The sequence below is a fragment of the Cylas formicarius genome, unplaced genomic scaffold (assembly GCF_029955315.1).
Source record: "Cylas formicarius isolate icCylForm1 unplaced genomic scaffold, icCylForm1.1 PGA_scaffold_3__17_contigs__length_32017465, whole genome shotgun sequence".
NCBI lineage: Eukaryota > Metazoa > Arthropoda > Insecta > Coleoptera > Brentidae > Cylas > Cylas formicarius.
The window spans coordinates 26,925,188-26,945,590 of NW_026844326.1; the positions used below are offsets into that span (position 1 = coordinate 26,925,188).

The 20,403-nt window shown below is 41.5% G+C and overlaps 4 protein-coding genes across 10 annotated transcripts; 2 read left to right on the forward strand and 2 right to left on the reverse strand.

Moving 5' to 3' along the window:
- Window positions 1–197: 197 nt before the first annotated feature.
- LOC132698911 (nuclear protein localization protein 4 homolog) lies at window positions 198–13,867 on the reverse strand. The gene is made up of 8 exons (XM_060665232.1): window positions 13,748–13,867; window positions 13,359–13,607; window positions 13,129–13,301; window positions 12,676–13,076; window positions 12,296–12,622; window positions 12,059–12,219; window positions 1,481–1,899; window positions 198–558 (listed from the first exon to the last, which is right to left on the reverse strand). Exons 1-8 carry the CDS (start codon window positions 13,766–13,768, stop codon window positions 423–425), a joined length of 1,887 nt encoding a protein of 628 aa, XP_060521215.1. The 5' UTR covers window positions 13,769–13,867; the 3' UTR covers window positions 198–422.
- On the forward strand, window positions 1,951–9,657 carry LOC132698912 (uncharacterized). Of its 2 annotated transcripts, none has more exons than XM_060665234.1 (2): window positions 1,951–2,743; window positions 4,462–9,533. In XM_060665234.1, exon 2 carries the CDS (start codon window positions 4,464–4,466, stop codon window positions 6,129–6,131), a length of 1,668 nt encoding a protein of 555 aa, XP_060521217.1. In that variant the 5' UTR covers window positions 1,951–2,743; window positions 4,462–4,463; the 3' UTR covers window positions 6,132–9,533. The 2 variants fall into 2 exon arrangements, with proteins under 2 accessions (XP_060521217.1, XP_060521216.1); XM_060665233.1 differs by lacking the exon at window positions 1,951–2,743 and adding an exon at window positions 2,750–3,214 and having other exon boundaries at window positions 4,462–9,657.
- An 811-nt stretch (window positions 13,868–14,678) lies between the features above and the next one.
- LOC132699459 (uncharacterized) lies at window positions 14,679–19,482 on the reverse strand. Of its 3 annotated transcripts, XM_060666177.1 has the most exons (10): window positions 19,056–19,482; window positions 18,891–18,982; window positions 18,442–18,551; window positions 18,088–18,339; window positions 17,392–17,521; window positions 17,041–17,341; window positions 16,795–16,985; window positions 16,549–16,737; window positions 16,317–16,373; window positions 14,679–15,069 (listed from the first exon to the last, which is right to left on the reverse strand). In XM_060666177.1, the coding sequence occupies exons 1-10, from the start codon at window positions 19,132–19,134 to the stop codon at window positions 14,836–14,838; spliced, it is 1,635 nt and encodes a 544-aa protein (XP_060522160.1). In that variant the 5' UTR covers window positions 19,135–19,482; the 3' UTR covers window positions 14,679–14,835. The 3 variants fall into 3 exon arrangements, with proteins under 3 accessions (XP_060522160.1, XP_060522162.1, XP_060522161.1); XM_060666179.1 differs by lacking the exon at window positions 16,317–16,373; XM_060666178.1 differs by lacking the exon at window positions 16,317–16,373 and having other exon boundaries at window positions 16,537–16,737.
- A 141-nt stretch (window positions 19,483–19,623) lies between these two features.
- On the forward strand, window positions 19,624–20,353 carry LOC132699460 (uncharacterized). Of its 4 annotated transcripts, none has more exons than XM_060666182.1 (3): window positions 19,624–19,763; window positions 19,876–20,006; window positions 20,061–20,353. In XM_060666182.1, the coding sequence occupies exons 2-3, from the start codon at window positions 19,905–19,907 to the stop codon at window positions 20,259–20,261; spliced, it is 303 nt and encodes a 100-aa protein (XP_060522165.1). In that variant the 5' UTR covers window positions 19,624–19,763; window positions 19,876–19,904; the 3' UTR covers window positions 20,262–20,353. The 4 variants fall into 4 exon arrangements, with proteins under 4 accessions (XP_060522165.1, XP_060522164.1, XP_060522166.1 ...); XM_060666181.1 differs by having other exon boundaries at window positions 19,630–19,763; window positions 19,843–20,006; XM_060666183.1 differs by having other exon boundaries at window positions 19,639–19,763; window positions 19,886–20,006.
- Window positions 20,354–20,403: the final 50 nt, after the last annotated feature.

Sequence of the window (20,403 nt, forward strand, 5' to 3'; positions counted from 1 at the left end):
TTAATTGAAATAATTTAATATCTTATGTAATAATTGTAATTTTGTTAGTCGTGGACGATTAAGAAGCGTGGGTGTTTTACAACTCGGCAACCTGGTACTTTAAAGATCTCTCTAATCTAACCAATAAATTGGTAGTCGTGGCCATAGAAGTAAAGCAGAAGAATCAAAAAATTCATAAAAAAAGACACCGGTTTTACTGCGTTTCCGTAGCATTTATTAAATTTTTGCCATTCAAACGGTACGAATATTAGATAAAATGAAACCGATACATTATTATATTTACACAACAAATAAACCAGCTTTATCATTCTTGTCGCGATTCTCGCGCATGCGTGCGTGAATTTACCCTTTCTACAACTAAAAACAACTCCAAATTAAACGACGAATCGTGTGAAAACAACACAGGAATAACGCCGACGTTATTATCGCGACTGATAACATATCGCGCAGCTGTGTCTATCGGCGTCGTTAAGGAACGTGCATCGGGAACAAGTCCACTTCTGGCCGCTCGATGTATTCGTCGAGGCGGATATACTTCCCGATGCCACACTCCCAGGCCTAAAAAACACCACACATAACCTCAAATTTCGTACTGTTATCATACAGTCGATATGCTCTATGAGAAACTTAATTTAAGGATTTTTTGGATCAAATTTATAGTTACACAAAAAACAACGTCTAATTGATGGCATTTCTACAAAAATCGCTAAAGGAAACCCACTAATGTAAACCCATAGAAGTCACAACAAAAATGACCACAGCACGTACTCACTGACAGCGGTTTTGCATAATTTGATGCGTCGTGTCACGAGGGCGTTTTATGAGTTTTATGAATGAGTTTGTTTCATTTTTATTTCGACATGTTGTACGATTGAAAAGTTATTTAACTGATGAGCATAAACAACGGATTTTCTTGTCTGGGAAAAAGCTAATCAGTTATTTTTTTTTATTAGCACATGAAACTATAAGGACAAATATATTTGCGCAATAGGTAAGGTAATAAACAACCAGTTGGCTGGATTTTAAATCTTGACGTTGAGTTTATCTGTTCTTAAGGAAGGTCCAAACCAAAGGTTTTGTAGTTCAATTATTCATTTGTTATGTAAATAATAAAAAAAGAAAAACAAAAAGAAAGTAAAACTCTCGATGCTGTGACAGTTAAAAATCAATTTTAAGCAACTATATGTTATCCCTCTAATTCTTCATTAATTCATAATTATTTATAGTAAATTCCTTTTCTTACAAGTTCCTTTAAATCATATTACGTATCAATTTAGTAAGTATGCATAAGCCTATGAATTTATATGATTAAATAGCACACTATCGATTTTTTAACTAAGTCCCAGTTTTTGTAATTGTAACAAAACCATTAATGAAATATCCAGGCCTCCACCACAGTCTCCACGGGGATCGGTCGCCCCTCAACTGCCAGGACCAATCGAATCATAGAATGTATTAATTCTATGGTTAAAAACTTTACCTCGAAGGCGGCGGCGAGCTGGCCGCTATCAGCTGCTCCAGAGTGGCCCAATGGTCGGACCTGGACCATTCTATGGCCGCGGCACGGTCTTTACGGCGTAAGGCATCGAGGAGGGGGTCCAGATAGTCCCGCATCGGCAACATGTCCATGGTGGCAACGTACACCAGCAAATGAAAGTCGTTGATCGAATTGTAAAACTCGTCGAAGGCAAATTGAGACAGATAAGTGGAGAGCGCGTTGAAGTCCTGGATGTGACCGTCGATAAGACGGTTCTCCACCGGGAATGGCTGCTTCGATGTGTCGGTATTAAACGTGTACTGCGGGTTGACCGGAGAAGAAGCCGGCACATCCACGAGCAAGTACTCGACCGGTAGCGGTCTTGCTAAACGGGACACTTCGTTGCCGTAGGTGTCCTTTTCCTGTAATCGGGAAAAGCGGACGTTAATTTCAAATTCGAATCAATATGGATAGAGGCCCCGCGCTCCCACCATACGTTAATATATTCGACGCACGCGTACTAAGTCGTCGTTTTCGCAGCGTCAGTCAAAGATGGCGCTAGCGGCCGCCAAGCCGACGAATCATCGATCGGCGTTCTTTCCGAGAAACGTGGGCCGAGTAGAGCTGGGCAATTAATACGAATCCTACCTCTGTCAAGCCGATGAATAGTCAAGAACACTTTTTTACACGGAATTTCTCGTTTTGTAAATTTTAAAAACCACATTAAATAAAATGCAGCCAATGCACAAGTTTATGCGAAAAAAAAAACAATAGCATCCATTTGCACGAGAGTCCTGATGCTCCAATAAGTTCGTTCGTTCCGTGTCCCGCTCTACTGTGACACCGACGTGAACATAGGAACGACGCGGTCGGTGGCGTTCTGCGGCCAACTTAACGGTAAAACTCGGTCGGTTCCGCGCGGCCTCAAGGCAGTCGTCAACATGATGTGGCACATCGCGTAGCGGCCACCGATAATTTTAAGTTCGTTTTCGTATTAAAAAACAAAACCCGGCCGAAACCCGTCGGCGCTAAACAAATATTATGTAATGTACACATCGTTAAGTACGCGCATCGTACGCCGTTTACGTTATCCCGGACCGCAAACCAAGTACAAAACCCCGAAAACATAAGAGAGAAAAGCGTATAACCCGACGAAAACTGCGTGTTTTTCTTTTTCTTTTTAGCGAAACCGACCAAATACAAACGTATCGCTCTTTTATCGGATATACATTTAAAGGCTGTGTTACACATCGTATAATTTTAACGGTAAGGAAATATGTGCGATAAAAACGGGAGACGGTGTGGTTACGATTTTGACGTGATGTAAGACGCAGAAAGCCACTTGTTTGTACGCTGTCCCCTCCTGCGTTCCCGGTTTCCCGGACGCGATTTTTGGCGCCAAGCGATCGTTTTTCTCGAAACGATCGATCGCAGGTCCGTGCGTGGCCCCGAATAACGCGTCGTCCGTCCGTTTTCCTTTGTGGACGAGCGGCGGCGGCAAATCGTAACGACTCCGGATCCTCTCGCGTGTCTGTGTGTGCGTGCCGCGATAAAAAAGGCGAACCTAACCAACAAATCGTGCGGCCAGAAATAAAATACAAATACCCCCACACACGGGATCTCTTATTTGGCTCGTTCGGAAACAGATTTAGGTTAGGAGACGCGTCAACAACGGCGTGTCGCCGAAAATATACGTACGAACAAAAAAGATGCGTCGAGAGGCGGCCGAATATGTCGGTAAGTCCTTTTGGGAGATTAAGTGCGCGATTTCTGCTTTGTTTTTGCACACATCTCGAGCGGCTGGCTGTATCAATGAATCACGAGTATGTATGCTTGCGTGTGGTGATCGATTGATGTGAGAGAGTGTGTGTTTGTCCGCACGCATTTTTTTTTCGCGTTTGCCGCCGAAAATGTCGCGGACGTAAAACGTTCAAGGCCGGGCCGAATCAATAATTTGCAATAACAATTCCTTATCAGTGGCCGTGCCGTCAACAGCGACGACCACCGGGCTTTGCAAACACGTAAAACCGGTCGTTGCCAAATAATTCGGCTGCGGGAGGGGCCTTTTAATTGGCCCGAGGGTAATGAGGCGCGCGGGCGGCCTCGAGTTGCGAGAAAAATTGGCAAAAATTGTCCGCCATCTTTCGCGTCCGAGTGTCGCGCGCCATCTTAATTCAAATTTCGAAATTTTTTTCGAAATAATGCGGTATAAAGATGCCGAACCGAAAAAGAAGTTAAGGAAATGTCGAACAAACTCAAATTTTGAAAGTTTCGTGAAGCAAATAAAGTTTTTTCGAAGTCGGATAAAAATCTCAATAATTTTAGTGTAAACAGCGTTTTTTTTTTTATTGCGGAAAAAATAGATTTTCCAGTCCCGATACAATAAAAATGAAAAATAGTACAAAAAAACGCTTACATAAACAAATGAGCTTCTGGAAAAAAAATCAACGCTTTTTGTTAACATACCGAATGGACCATTTGGTTTTTTTTTTTAAATAACACCCAGTAGAGTGAAAGGACAACATAAAAACTTTTATTTTTCGTTTTTAAACGTTCTTTTAATCATTACCGAGCAATTAACCTTCAAAATAAAAAATTATGCATTTTAATTGGCATCCAATTAGGGAAAATATAGTACACAGTTTTTTTTATCTTTAATTTTGTTCGGGAATTTTTGGATGGTAAAATTTGGGTTGAAAAAACTCATACGACTAAAAATGGACGCTACATTTCGTTTGTTGACGAGCCGAACATTTTCTTTGAAATTAAAAATTTAATAAAAACAATGCGGCAATACAAGTAGGAACCGATGACAAGGTACGTAATTTAAGCTTCGCGTCAATCCGGATTACCGTGTGTCTATATATTCAGACGATTTTGGCGGGATTTATGGGGAGATTTAGCAAAAAAAACGGGCGCTAGCCTTTAAAGTCAAAGATGAACGCGGAAAGAGAAACGAAAAAAAAAATCTCGGACGTTTTCAGAAATGGAACCCGTCGTATCGGACTTCGAAGAGCTGATGCTGTGCGGCTTCTGCAAGCAGAAATTCAACGACACCGACCAGAGTCCGAAGCTGCTCTCGTGCAAGCACTACTTCTGCCTGCAGTGCACCCGCACCAACCTCGTCAAGGGCCAGGAGCTCTACTGCGTGTACTGCTGGAAACGGACCGAGGTAGGGGACCTGGGGCCCGAATCGCTGCCCACGTACGCGCCGGTGCTCTGCCTCGCGAAAAACTTCGCGCAGCTGAACCTCGGACTGAAACCGCCCGACAAGGGGTCGGCGGGGGGCGCGGCTGCGGCCGCCGCCGCCTCCGCCAAGGTCATCTCCGAGAACTGTCACACGCACGCGATGCCGCTGGCGCTCTGGTGTCAGACGTGCTGCGCGCCGGTGTGCCGCGCGTGCGCAAACACCGCGGACCACGCGAACCACAAGATAAAGTCGCAGAACGAGGCCAAGGACCAATTGGTCGCCGAGATGCAGATCGATCTCGCGTCTATGAACAAAATGCTGTCCGAGATCCAGCGATTGGCGATGCAGCAACGCGAGTTCCTCCTCAAGATACTCGAGGCGTGCGTGACGCTCAAGACCCACGTCGAGGCGGACCTGACGACGAACACGTCGCATTTCGAGTTGGGCGAGACGCGCGACCTCCTCGCCAAGCTCCGCCTCAACCTGTCCATGGCCGAGAACCTGTCCGAGGTGCAGAACATATTCGCCAGCGTCAACGTCGAGAAACAACGTCTCCAGGTGCGCTACCAGGAGATGTACCTGCAGTGTCAGCTGGACGACCTCATACGCAACTCGTCGGTCGTGTTCGACTTCCAGCTGCTCAAGCAGGCCCTCAACAACATCCACAACGGGGAGGCGGTGTTGCCGAGCAACTCGCGCGTCCTCGCGCCCTCGCAACAGAACCCGATCCTCTTCCTCGCCAACTACTGCATGTCGCAGCTGTACTCGCGTCACGTCGTCTCCAAACAGCCCGTGAACGGTACCCTCGACTACCACAACCAGAACGCCGCCTACCTCGGCGGCACCAACCAGCAACAGCAGCAGCAGCACCTGGTGCTCGCCACTCCGAAAAACATCTACCAGGACAACAACCTCATGATGCAGACGATGATACCGTCGCCGCAGATACGAAACCCGTCCGCGATGTGTCCCCTGTACTATTTCAACATCGAGGTGAACGGGGCCCAGATGGGACGCATCGTCATCGAGGTGAGGGCGGACGTGGCGCCGAAAATGGCGAAGAATTTCGGCGTGCTGACGACCGGCGAGGCGGGCATGGGATACAAGGGCTGCCAGATATTTCAGTGTTGGGAGGGCGAGAGCGTCATCACCGGCGACTTCGAGTTGAACAACGGCCGCGGCGGCCGTTCCATATTCGAGGAGTCGTACTTTCTGCCGGACGACACGAAACTGCTGGCGTCGCGAGGCACCGTCGGCATGCGACGCACCCAGAAACGTCACGACAACCTCGGCATGGTCGGCTCGCAATTTCGCATCATCCTGCAGGAGATGCGCGGCTTTACCGGCATATTCGGACACGTCGTCGAGGGAATCGAACTGGTGGAGAAGATCAGCACGTACGGCGACACCGCGGGGAAGCCCACCAAAAACATTCTCATAGTCAAGTGCGGTAAGCTGCAGTAACCGATGCGCGCCGTTACGACAATAAAAGGCGGGATTTTTTTTGGCGGGGGGAGGTAGAACGTACATAATCAAAACGCCCCCGTGCCCGCGGGGAGGGGAGGGAAATAGGACAGGGAGAATGTTTGCCAAAATCGTTTATCGGACGCACGCGCGGCGGCGCCTCGATCGCCCGACGGACCAACCGTTTATAATCAAAAACGCGACCCACGTTGCCGGAATCTGTTTTGACCCGTTCGAAGACTATTTATTTATTTACGTTAAATACCGAAAAATGGTTTTTTTTTAGCTCGCCGCAAGCTCGAGAATCCAGGTCTGCGGGCCCGACGAGAAAACAAATCCGGAAAGAAATTAATTTCGATTTCGATCGACTCTCGCGCGTTCCCAGTGATACGTGACGTCACGTCGCGTCCGATTTTAAACTCATGCGTGTATATTTTACGCGGTCGATCGGTGTTTATCGAGGTTCCGCCGTATAAAAGTAGTTATTTAAGTACCCTACGATCTAGGCTAAGTTCTGTTCGGTGTAACGCATCATAACCGTAGCTTAAACAAAAAAAAATGCAAAACGTATTAAAAAAAATACAAACTAGGTGTTTTATGTGTAGCTTCGTCAGGAAAAAACTCGAGAGGAAATAGCGTACAGCCCGTATATTTAAAAAAAAAAGAAATAAACGAATTTCGAGATACATATATATAACTATATTTTCATATTGTGAAACTATCGAAGAAAAAAACTAATGGACCGATATTTTTTATTGTTGACTTTCGCGCGCGCGCTTGTGAAACGTTTAGGTTATATTCGACGACGACGACGACGGAAGGGACGAATATCGTTAAAGGTGCAGAGTTTAACGCGTGATTTGGCCGAAGAAATTTGAATCGGAAATAAACCCGCTTTCCTTTTTACAATGGTGTATAGCGTTCGTAGCGAGTTTAAAAAAAAACTTAAAAAACATGCTTCCCTACTTTTTTTTAATGATTTACGATATACGATTGTATTGTATACCTTATAGGAGCGTAGATAAGAAGGAGTGCAATAATAATGCATTTCGTTTTTTTTTTTTCATTTTGCACCGACTACGGTTTGTTTTTGTCTTATAAATTAGGCTTTTTTTTTTTCGTTTAGCGTATAATTAATGATAATTGTATTGCGGCGCGAACGGATCGGCGCCTCCAAAGCCGCGGCCGCCCCGTATCGGCGCTCTGGACGCCCCGATCGCCGCGATTAACCAAAGTTGTGTGTGGCACGTCGTTTTTTGTAGGGATCCCCCCGAAACCCCCGTCAGGTTTCGGTTTCGTTGGGTAAACGAAGTCGTAGTGTGACGTAACGGACTTTTTACGAAAATAAATACCTTTGGAAGCATTTTATTTTGTTTTTTCGCGGCTCCCTTTTTCATTCCGCCCTGTCCCACGGTTTTACCACCACTAAACGATAATCGAAAAGGCTCAATAACCGATTAAAACTCGCAACGAGCACAGTTTTCTACAGGAAGTGGTCCTAAGAAATGAATTACGACACTCCCTACTAATTATTCATGACCGCGGGATGTTGACAAAACCGGGCAGTCAAAACTATCAATAGCATTAAATATAACGGATTTTTTGCACCTCGTATGAAATTTCACCCTTATGTGACTAGAAATATTAGTTCATCATGTTTAGATTTCGTTGACGTTACATTAAGAGAGCAAATAATCAGTTAGACGTCTGTGGTTAAGGGATTATATTAATTCCGAGTTTATTACGTTTTTTCAAAGAAAAAATTGTGTTTGTCACAATGGAAAAGGTGTTTGGGGATGTTTTAAGGTATGCAGAAGAGCATTTGGCATGAAAGAAGCATTATTATGAGGTTTTAGGCAGACCTTTTAATTTAGAAACAATGTTAGGGACCTTCCTGAATTATATACCCCAAATCATTTAGGCCACCCGCAGCAGCACCAGGTTTTCCAATATTTTGCATTTTCGAAAAAAAAAATGTCTGCCGCAAAAATTTAACAACTATATGTAACAACCATAGAAACGACTTCTTTGTTTGTTATAAAGAAATTATTAGACGTTGTTGATACATAAGATGTTTATTAGAATAAAAAAGAAAAAACTAGTAAAATAAAAATATTTAAACAGTTCAAATACAATGAAATAAAAGCATTTTTTGTTATCGCAACGCACAATATTTGCTATTTTCGAGACTTATCGAGTGTGGCGTTGAATTTTATCGCTTAACAAGGGAAAACGTTCTTTGTTATCAAGCGCGCACGTTTTAAGAGGTGCAAAAAGTCCCGATAATCAAATTAAACTAGTTAAGTCAAAAATCACAGTTACCATCCACTCTCCCCAGACTCCATGGCCGACGCCCTTTTTTTTTTCTTTTTAATACTTACGACGGCAGATGCATCGTTTACCTTTCGAAGTGGAAACTCAGGTGCGCGGCAGGGCCTAATAACGTCAAGGAAAACAAAAACAGATAACGGAACGGTACTCTGACAATTCTTTTACCCGACAACGAAGCGTCTTCATTTTGCCAGGTCGACACACGCGCCAAAAAGCATATCATTTTTCTTACCGATGATCATATTTTTTGCGAGTCTAAATTGTTTCGTGCCTTAGTATTTAAGCTATCTAGAACTTTACGACGTCAACTCGACTTTGTGTTTCTTTCGCACGACAAAAATGAAAAAAAAAAGTACAAACGTTCGTAACTCGTGATGCGGATTCGGCACAAAACACTTCTAAATCACGTAAACTGCAAAACGATTTCGGTTCAGTTATCACCTCTCGATCAGTGTGCTTTTAGGCGACCCAGTTCGAGCAAAATCAATGTAAGATAGATTAAATCGTATTTAATATGTAAGTAATTAGGGAGTATATCGTCTTCTGTTTGTAAACGTTCAACCGACAATAAAGACGAGCGGAAAATTTGTCCAGTTGGCCGCGGCAAGTTTGACATTTGACAGTTGAACCGCCGCCACCTTGACGAGTTCCGCCGACAAATCGAGGTTATGAAAACTCTCCGTACCGAATGGATATCAGATACATTACCCATCCCTTAGACATAATATGTGTAACGAACGTTCGCTAGTGTCCATACTTTAAGAATGTATATCATAGATGTTAAAGCGTTTATGTGTGTTAGGCTAGTAATTGTATTTTAAATCGGTTACGATTTCTGTAAACCCAAACGCTCCCATCACGATTAAATGTAAGCGACCCCGTATCTGTCTCTATCCGCCGCTCTGTCGACTCGCGAAGAAAACTCAACAGTAGATGCCAGTGTACGTGCCTTGTTAACCCGACTCGATATTTGTGATAAAAACCGAGTACCTACCACCTCACACAAACACGTTAGATTTCAAAAATAAACATTTCCGCATCTGTAATCGTCACGAATTGTGTTTTAATTTGCGCACTTCGTCCGCCACTTTTATTCTGAAAGCAGCCATTGCCCCAGAGTGGATGTAAGTAAAAGTAAAAGATCAGTAAAGAAAAATTACCTAATACCAAGATCTACTAGAATAACCCCAAAAAATAAAGAACACGGCCGAGAAATAAATAAGGTGTCGAACGGCCAATCGACGAAAAAGAATAAGAACTAATTTAATTTTAATTTTAAGGAACCGGCCGACATTAAAACAAATTTAGAGTAAATTTAACAACACCTACTAGAATAAATATAAAATAATATGACGACTATTTAAAGATCCAAAAGAGTTACGCGTACAACGGCCGATCGACGAAAAAGAGGAAGAACTTTGACAGGAACAAAACTAATCTAAGGCCGATCGACGAAAAATTTGGCGTAAACGTATTTACCTAAGAACCTAAAATAATCCGAAATGATAAACTAAAACGGCCTGAGAAAGAAACAAAATATAAAATAATATGACGACTGTTTAAAGATCCTGAAGGGTAACATGTAGAAGGGCCGAAAAAGAAGAATTTTGACAGGAACAAAACTAATCCAACTACCCTTGAGCCGACATTTAGATACATTTAGCGTAAACTAATTACCTAAGAACAAGGCCTCCCGGAATAACCCTAAATAAGAAACGAACACGACCATAGCGAGAAACAAACTACAAAATAATATGATGACTATATAAAGATCCAGAAGCGTAACGTGTGAAAAGGCCGATCATCGAAAAAGATGAAGAATTTTGATAGGAACAAAACTAATCAGACGAGTCTTCGGCCGACATAAATTTAGCGGAAACTAATTGCCGAAGAATAAGACCTACCAGAATAATCCTAAATAAGAAAGGAACACGACCATAGAAAGAAACAAACCATAAAATCATATGAGGAGTATGAAACACCCAGGAGCGTAACGTGTCGCACGGCCGATTTGCGAAAAAAAAAGAATTTTGACAGGAACAAAACTAACCTTAGGAATCGAAAATGGTAAGGAACCATTGTACATGACAAACGTTTGTTCCAGACTGGTTCCAAAAAAAGTTATGTCGGTTGAAAAAAAATTGATTAGTCTATCTTTTAATTGAATTGTTAGAAGCGTAGTGCTTTTACTGTATTGGTCGGTTTCCGAATGTCTCATACTCACGCTGGTATTCAGGCCAGATGAGATCGGATATCCCGTGTGAGATAATTGCTGGGGCCGTTAAATGAATCGACCGTCATTTTATGACTAATTATTTACAAGTTTATTCCACTGTATGAATATGTTAACACACCTGAGGAAGATGGAGTAGTCCAGACCCTTTCTCTATGAATTTTGAATGATATTTACCAATATTTATAGCCTGGCCCAATGACCTTTAGTAGTAGTGGCCATTAGAATAAAAAACTCAAGAGCCTTGGACCGACATTTAGCGTGAACTTATTTTCCTAAGAGCAACACGTTCCAAAATAATCTTAAATAAGAAAGGAACACGACCATAAACAAAAAAAATATAAACTAATATGACGAGAATTTAAAGATCCAGATAATGTCTCGAGCGGTCAATCGAACAAAGAGACGAAGAATTTTGACAGGCGACCATAGAAAGAAACAAAATATAAAAAAATGTGACGAGTATTTAAAGCCACAGAAGCGTAACATGTCGAACGGCCCATGGATGAAAAAGAAGAACAATTTTGACAGGAACAAAACTAATCCAGTCAGGGTTGCACCGATATTTGGATAAAATGAGAGTTAACTTATTACCTAGGAAGAAGGCTTACTGCAATAATCCGAAATAAGAAAGAACGCGTCCATTGGCAGAAGTAAAAAACAAAATGATGTAATGAGTATTTAAAAAGCCAGAGGTGTAATGGGTCGTGCGACCAATCCAACAAAAAAAGAAGAATTTTGACATGAACTAAACTAATCCGATGAGCCGTGGGCCGACGTTTAGATACATTTAGAGTAAACTTATTACCGTAAAAGAAGAGCTACTAGAATAATCCGAAATAAGAAAGAACAAGACCATAAAAAGAAATAAAATACAAAATAAAATGAGGAGTATTTAAAGATCCCGGAGTGTAACATATTGAGTGATCAATCGAACAAAAAAAAGGGTTTTGACACAAACAAAACTAATCCAGTGAACCTTGGGCCGTCCTTTAGATAAATCTAAAGTAAATTTATTACATAATAAGAGGGTCTACTTCAATAATTCGAAATAAGAAAGAAAACTGTGAGGGCAAGAAACAAAATATATAATAATGTCGGGAGTATTTAAACATCCAAAAGAGTAACATGTCGAACAGACAATTCAGTGAGACTTGGACCAACATTTAGAGTAAACTTATTACCTAAGAAGCGGGCCTACTGCAAGAAAGACCAAAAAAAATAAGAAATAAAGTATAAAGTAATGTGACGGAGTATAAAAAGATCCAAGGGCCTGGCGGGTCCAGCGGCCAATTGAACAAAAAAATGAAGAATGAACAAAACTAGTCCAATGAGAGTTGGGGAGACATTTAGATAAACTTACCTTGTAGTATACATCCGGGACATACTGCTTGTCGGAAGATTCCCGCACGTAGCCCAATTCAGGTGCGTCCTTGGTCGGGAGCAGGCAATTATCCCTCACCAGCGCCATGCATTGATTAGATACCTGGTAACCTTCCATGTGAACCTGGTTTGTTTTATCACCTATAGAAAAGGAAAACGCGTTATAACCTTCAAATAAAAAAAAAAATTAAATCGGACCGAAGAAAAAAAATCTAACCTGTGACGCAGACGGTCACGAATTTCGAGCCGAAATATCCGCTCGATGCGAAACGACAGGCGTTAGGATGACGATTTTGAAAATGGCCGGCCATTATGCACTCCTGGGCCGATAGGAAATGCGAGTCGACATTCCGCGTGTGTTTCACAGTGCCCTTCTGGATATCGTCGGGCATCAGGTCGGTAAAAATCCAACCGACCTTTCTTAGTCCGAGGTGCTGGGCGATTTGATCTACGACTTCTTCTTTTTCGTCGGGCAGCAGACGGATGGAGTCTCGTGAACTTTCCTGCGGCGGTTCGTAAATTGCAACGACGTTAGCTCTGATACCTACAATTAAAATAGTTTTACTGCTTCACCATGGAATGAGTGTGTTACATTACCCAACGGGACGTCGGAGTGTATTTCGTAAGTGCCGTAGAGGTACCCGATTCTTTGATGTCCCGTCAAACGCCAGTAGTTTAAAAATTTCTCAACCAAATTTGTGTTTTCGAATGCTACATTGTCGATATGCCGATAGGTTTGCATATTGAGGGTGATAGCGTTCGGTTGACATTTGGAGCAAATGCCTTTCGGCCACGGTGGATGATCCTTGCATCCATTTCGAATGCTGCAAGAAACATCTTCCAAAGCGAGAAACTTGCCTCTGTCTACGCCCGACATCATTTTGCGTAAATACGAGTGAAACGACAAATGTTTAATGTTTTGCTCTTTCAAGTAAGTCTCGTCAAAAGGTTCCAAGGGCGAACAATGGACGCATTTCGAATTGTTGTTGTGGCGACACCTAAAAAAATTTGTATGTTAGTCATGGTTTTTACATTGAAAAAATAACTCACAACTTATCATCTTTCTGTCTCTCAATTTTACCATCCTGCTTCCACAACACCAGATCAACCTCATCTTCCTTAATATTAGACTTCGAGGTAGCCAAAGGCTTCAAAGCGCTGCCCGTGGAGCTTGAGGAAGGGCCGGGTTCCGCGATGGGTTCGCCCCCAGACACACTGTTACTCTATGATGGTAACCAGTGATTAGATTGCTAATACGTGAGTGCAATTGAAAATCTTACGCTATTAAACAAAACGGATCCATTTAATGGTGAGAGGTAGATCATATCTCCGTGACGAAGGCCCAGGGTTCTTATTGTTTTGGTCTTGCTGCTGGCAATCTCGTCCTTTTTGTTCTTTTGCTTGTATAAAGCAAAAGCAAAACTATTGAGATCAAATGCATTGTGTATGGTTTCGTATAGTTGACATGTCGCCGACGAGGGGCTCAGTTCGATTCTCTTGGTGCCTTCCGGTGACTGCACCCGCAGCACCTGCAACCGAAATTTTTAAAAATAAACCTTTGTCATCGCTTGCAGATTTGAGGTTATGTGCAATTAATTTTTAATGAGTGACGAAAAGACAAAAGCTAATATGGAATTCAAAACCCCATGAAAAATACTGCGGAACTCACGATCGGTTTGTCTTTCGACATTGCGAGACGACGTCGAGAAATTTCAACAATGTTCTGAGAAAAGACCTGTCAAACGACAAGTGCGAAAGCAAAACAAGAAGTTTTTTTGTTTTGCTGTAGATTTAACTGACCAAACAAAGAACCTTGCCGACAGCTGATCGCGACAGTTTTTGCTGTCAAAAACAGAAACAAAATGGCATTTATACAGTGACCATAAATAAAATGCGACTATTTTTTATGGCAGCGCGAATCACCCTGGCAGACTTCCCTAACTTTAAATGGAAAACACATTATCTTTTTGCTTATACAAGGACAGTTCAAGACAGAATATAATATTTTGTCGTAAAAATACTTAATCTCAGACTGGTACTGGTAGCCTGATTTCAGAAATGTGTGGTTTGCTTTCTACGGGAAAAAAAGAAGAGGGCGGACGATGCTCCTGCCCGGTTCTGTAAAATGTAGAAATCGGACGAAATTAGTGTCATTTCATTTCAATTCAATGATGCGTTTCACAGAAAACTGTTGGGCACGACTACCAGGTGTCATTTGATTTAAAATATTGTTGTGTATATTTGTGGTCTGAAGTGATACAGGCGCAGAGCCTATAAATTTGGGAAATAGTATTCGTCGTAAGCGGATGTATATTGATTTGTGATATGTTATTCCATTATGTATATCTTAATACGGTTTCCGGATGTCTTATATTCACGCTGGTAACCAGGCCCGATGGGATCGGATGTCATTTTATAACTATTTATTTAGAAGCTGTTCTGCTATATGAATATATTAACACACCTGGAGGATAATTAATTAGTCCGGACCTTCTCATAACGAAGGCATCCTTTAAGACTTTTTGTCAATTGTTAGCTGTTGTAAGCTGGCCGAATGACCTTATGTAATCGTGGCAATTAGAAGTAAAAAAAAGTCTCTATCGCGTGGAAAGATTTAATTCTCATAAAATAAATACAAAACAGCTAAAAACTGTACACAAACCGAAAATGCATTTTTAATGAGATAACTATCCTGTAAAACCATTAAATAACAACACAAATTTACAAATAAATAATTATATGAAACAAATACAGCCTTCAATGGATCCTCGAACTTATCTGATCGATGAGGGCGTCGATTCTGTCGCTGGTGCCTTTAAAAGATTTCGGATCAGGCCCAATCATCTGGATGAGTTGAGGTACTTCTTGCCGGGATATTTCGGCAAACCGGGCCAAAGCTTTCATACACCTGTACAACTGCTCCTCGGGGGGTTTTTGATTGAAGTACTGCAGCACGGCCATGGTTAACTCGACCGCCACGTCATCAAAAACCTGAGACCATTGAAATATTGAAATTTCGACCACATTTATCGGGGTACTTACGTCATAAGTTTTGATAAATTCGAACGGGATTTTCGCTTAGGTCGGGATTACCGAACTTCGCATTTTTATTTCTAACTCTAAAAATACGCCGCTTTGCGGTTCCTTGTCCTAGAGGGGAGCAAAATCGATGTAATTTTGATGTGCATGCACCCTGTATAAAGTGAATTTCACGTCTCGCGGAACTTCAAAGTCACGGCATACTTTGAGAAATACAAGAATTTGTACAAATAATAGCGATTTCCAATGACAGTTTTCCCCATATGTCGCGCACCCTGTATGATAAACGATACCTGAAACTCTGTCTCGACACAGTTTACGATACTGTTTAAACCAAATTATCCCATGTTTAATAGTTTTTCAGTTACCCACGAGAACGGCAATTTTCAGCATCTTTTTGTTTTTTTTTACCCATACCCTGCACATAATTTAGAAAATGACCGAAGTAAAAGTTCTACCCTGGACCTCCCACTTTCTCAAATTACTGTGCAATCAAAATATCGGCTAAATAGTTTTCGAGAAAAATGTTCTTTTCTAGAAGCAAAACCCATTTTTAAATATTAAAAAAAATACTTTGCGGGATTTAAGTGAGTCCTGTTTCAACAATTGAAATCCGGGTGTGTCTACTTTTTTCCAAACCTGAAGTCGATAGCTGCAAATTTAAGACAACTGTTAATTTTTCATTATAACACTTAATATCTTGAACACCCTGTACAACAGGTGAAAACCTGAAATACAAAAGTTTTAGTCGTCTATACGAGATATATCGTAATGTAAAAGAAACTGATATCCGAAACGCGATTTTCATTTTTTTTTAGAATTCTTGCCGACCCCCCCAGCCACCTCAATTTCAATAGGTTTCGTAAGGGGATCAAATAACGTCCAAAAAACGGTCGAAAATCGAAAAAAACAGATGGACGCCGAAGTTTGATCGCGACCATTTTTACATATTTCATGCACCCCATGGACAGTTGTTTTAGCTCAAATTGATTACGGAAAAGATTACGAAGTTCGATAATTCCATTCTTACACACATAACCTAATGCAAATGGCAAACATGTTTACAAGAGAAGAAGGTTTGTTGAACCTTCTAATGGTATAAGCAGCGTATAACTTGTATCATTATTCATTTAGTCAGCGCTTAAATTGAGATTAGTAAAACGCGAACAACAATATGCGACTTTTCCACTGAAAGCTACCTTTGACAAACTGCCCTTGGGTAAGATCTGACGGATTCGGAAATTTTTGAACATTTTCTGAAATGAAAATGGCGACAGAGTACCTTTGCAAAAAAAATGTCGAATGACGTGTTTTTTAATTTTAAGTAGGCGGCCGTGCGAACGAAGACGCGGACAGGTTAGTCCTTAACCTACAAAATCTGCCTGCAACCTCTTAAAAGTTAGTGGAAGGGATACAGACCACAGTTTTTACCTCCTTGGCTGCCAGATTGTGAATGATGGCGGCGCCCCGTTCCTGCAGCACCGCGTTATCGGACAGGAGACTGTGTACGGCCACTTTGGTAGTCACCCTGATGTTGCTGATCTGTTGGTTGCTGTGCGTCCATTCGGAAATATAAAGCAACCACTCCGAGGAGCTCAAGTTCTCAAACAAGTTCGTAAGCTATAAAGATGGTCGTGAAGATAGTGGCGCATAACTTCCAAAACGACATTTATTTACAAATAAAGCGACCGCTTCCTGCTCGTCGGCCGTTAATCGGTCGATTTCGTAAGCGTAATTCATCAGTATGTGATCTTTCCGATCCTGGTGGAGCACGAGAATAACATCATCTTTCAAAGCCGCCGCCGACAGTACTTTGAACAGTCGAACTCTGACTTCGACCGGTAACTCGCCATCGTTTACTAACCTATCTATATGCAATGGTATAAAATGCGCGCGCACGCGTCAACGTTCCTTGTGACTTACTGACGTAGTCGAGGAAGCCGTCGCTCAACGCCCAACTACCCTCGTCGCCGATAATGTACTGCTGCAGTTCTTCCGTGGCCTTTTGTTCTTCGGGCGACAGTTTCCCGTCTATTAGGGCCACCAACGCGTCGAATTCCTCCTTGACGTCGTAAAGATCTTTGTAGACGATGGGCGGATCTCGGGCTTTCTTTTTCTCTTCTTCCTCGCGTCTCTCCTCTTCCTCCATTGCTAATGCTTGTTCCGACGGCAGCGGGCCCTCGGCAGTACCGTTCACCGCTTCTGTGTCGGCCATTTTTATATCCTACAGACGTAGATTTAAACAAAAGTAAAGACGATCGTCAAGAAGCATGCCTCTAAGTCGGTAGGGACGAGTAGGCCAGCCTTTAGGAGCTTTTTGCGTTTCTTCTCTCTCTTCCTCTCCTTTTTCGCGTCCTTTTCTTTTTGAGTTTTCCTTCTTTGCTGGAGCAGGAACGATTGGTATCTGCAGACGAAAGAGGTTTGTCCGGAACTAATCCATGTTTGTGTATCTCAGGATACTTACAATTAAAGATCTCGGCATGAGCTTTTAGCAAATCAAAAGGCGACTTTTTTAATTGAGAAAAAAAAAGGAACCACGTCGGATACATTTTTTAAGTAACCGAGTACTGACTGATGGCTGACAGCCTTATGAGACAATTTTTCAAAGAGTGAAATTAATGACTTGCATCACTTGAAGCACGTTTATGGGGCATATCACACTGAGTTTTTGGAAATAACAATAGATCAAATCAAAACAAAACAACTCAATAAACACGCGTGTGAAACTAATATAAAAAATGAGGTTAATTAAAGCAAACATCCAATATTAGGTAAAACCCAAGCAAAGAAAAGCACACACCAAACATTTTTATTCCTGAACGTTTATTACATAAAATTTGCAACATATAAGCTAAATTGTACTAATTGTCTAATAAATAGCGAATGTCGAAGAGTAGAATTTAAAGGCAAAAATAGAGTTAGTTATTTTTTTTATCTCCTTCTGGCACCCCATTAACCTTACTGCCTGACCTTGCGTCCTCGATCTCCCTAGTAAGATCCGGTGAAAATTCCCTTGAAAATTGCTGTTGCTCTTCCGAGATAGGGCGCGCACTCTTCTCTAATTGACTGACCAAAGCCGGTATTGCTGCGGCCAGGGTCAAATTCAACACCTCGTTCGGCAAATCGAGGATGTCTTTGGGGATGCTCGAGCCGCACAGAAACTGCGCAATGTCCTCGGAAAAATTATTGCAGTTGTGATGCAGTAAGTTGTAGGATGAGGGACTGCAAAAGAAAACAATAACTCATTCACTGTGACTGCTGATGATGCATCACAATTAACACCCACATAATGCCATTTATAGAACTGTTATTAGTCAAACTTACGAGTAGCTCGTTTGCGATAATCCCGTCAGATAATCCAAGAATATTGCATGAGTCACTTGAGTCTCTCCAAGCAACTTAATATCCTTTGGGGGTCCTAATGCGGTGGCACCCTGAAAAAAGTTTCCTTTAACCAACCTTGCAAATAATTCGCGAATTTCCGCGCGGAGTATCTAATTTTAGCACTTGTCCAAACTTGGCATTTTTCACTTCAAACTCTTTTGTAGCGACTAACCGCGCGGTCCTCAAATACAAGGTAACCCTACTCCTGATATTCCCTGTCTAAAAATAGTAATCTAAATATAGATGGCAATTTAAGCGTTCCTAGTGCGGAATCAAAAAGAAACACGTGCCAGCATTAAATAATTTTCCGTTTCTCGATGGAAACAAAACAAATTGATTGGTTACATGGTTTCTCCCTCGGTAGCGCAAAATTTTGAGGTTAGTCTTACCGGATTACAACTTTCGACACCGGATGATCCGAAAAAGTATTCCCGATCGTATACGACTATCGAAGTATGCCATATCCCATCGATCCTTTTCCCTAAGAAAAAATTAAAATCGCAAAATCATTATAACCTTAAACTTTATTATTTATAAGAAAACAAGGGAATTACCTAAGAGCTTTTGAGAAACACTCGGCGCACACCCCCTGGAAAGATCGTATATGTACAATTCTACCTTATGCGTGGTCATTTTCCTAAGTTCCACCACAAAAATTTCAATCTAATAACAGATCAAGTTCTGACACCGCTTCTGTCATGTATTTGAACAGTCGGGTAATCGATTTTGTTAGTCATGTGAATTTCTCGCAAATTCTAGAGTGACTGGAAGAATGTAATTTCGCCGCAGTTGGATTTGCGCCATATTAAAAATTTTTCCAAAAGGTTTAGAATGTAAAACAAGAGATTCGTACGCTATTAGGACCCCAAAATAAAATATACGCGACCGGGTACGGCGCATAATCACCGTCTAAGATCAAATATATCTCTACCTGTCCCAACTACTTTGTATATTTTTAGAATTCCTTTCAAAAACAAACGCATATAATGCGACAACGCAATGACCACTCGTGTTTATCAATTTTCCTTGTTTCTCAAAATTAAAGTGACTCAGGCTAAACTGCAATAGGCCACGCGGCCACTGCCACTACGATTTCGATTTTCGCAAAAGATAAGTAAACTTTACAATCGATGTTCTGTGCATTCCATTTGACACTTTTTTGAGAAAATTACTTTTACTTTTGCTAATTAACTAAAATCCCGTTTCTTGTCGAGACAGGCAACGGAAACCTTGAACTTTAACACCTGTTTCATTAAGCGGAGGTAAAAGAATTTTTGCTACCCACTTAGTCATAAATCGAAAAGATGTTACGGTGGAGCGATTTTTATTGGTTCTTTCTAGATATGATAAGCTACTTACTGAACAATGTGATAGGTGTTTTCAGATCGAGAGTGGCAGCAGACATGGCATCGCCGAAAGCCGCAGAAGTAAAAGACCTTATTGGAAGTGATAAGGTGGTCATTTTTTCAAAGACTTATTGCCCCTATTGCAAACTGGCTAAAGAGGTTTGTGTTTTGAATGTTCTTGGTATTGTGTAATAAATTTCTATTTGCTTTAAGGTGTTTGACAAGCTAAAAGAGAAGTACACTACCATTGAGTTGGATGAACGCGATGACGGTGATGAAATTCAGAGCATTTTAGGAGAGATCACAGGAGCCAGGACAGTTCCAAGGGTATTTGTAAAAGGCAATTGCTTAGGAGGAGGATCGGATGTCAAAGCGCTTTATGAAAAAGGGGAACTGCAAAAAGTAGTGGCTTAAGTTATTTTACTGTATCCACAATTTTAAACCTAATGCAATTGTAAAGATAAGCTCAAGATGATTCCCAAATAAAGTATCCATTTGAAATCGCACGTTTTTGTTTGCTCTTATCTATATAAAAATTCAAACGCAGTGACACGTC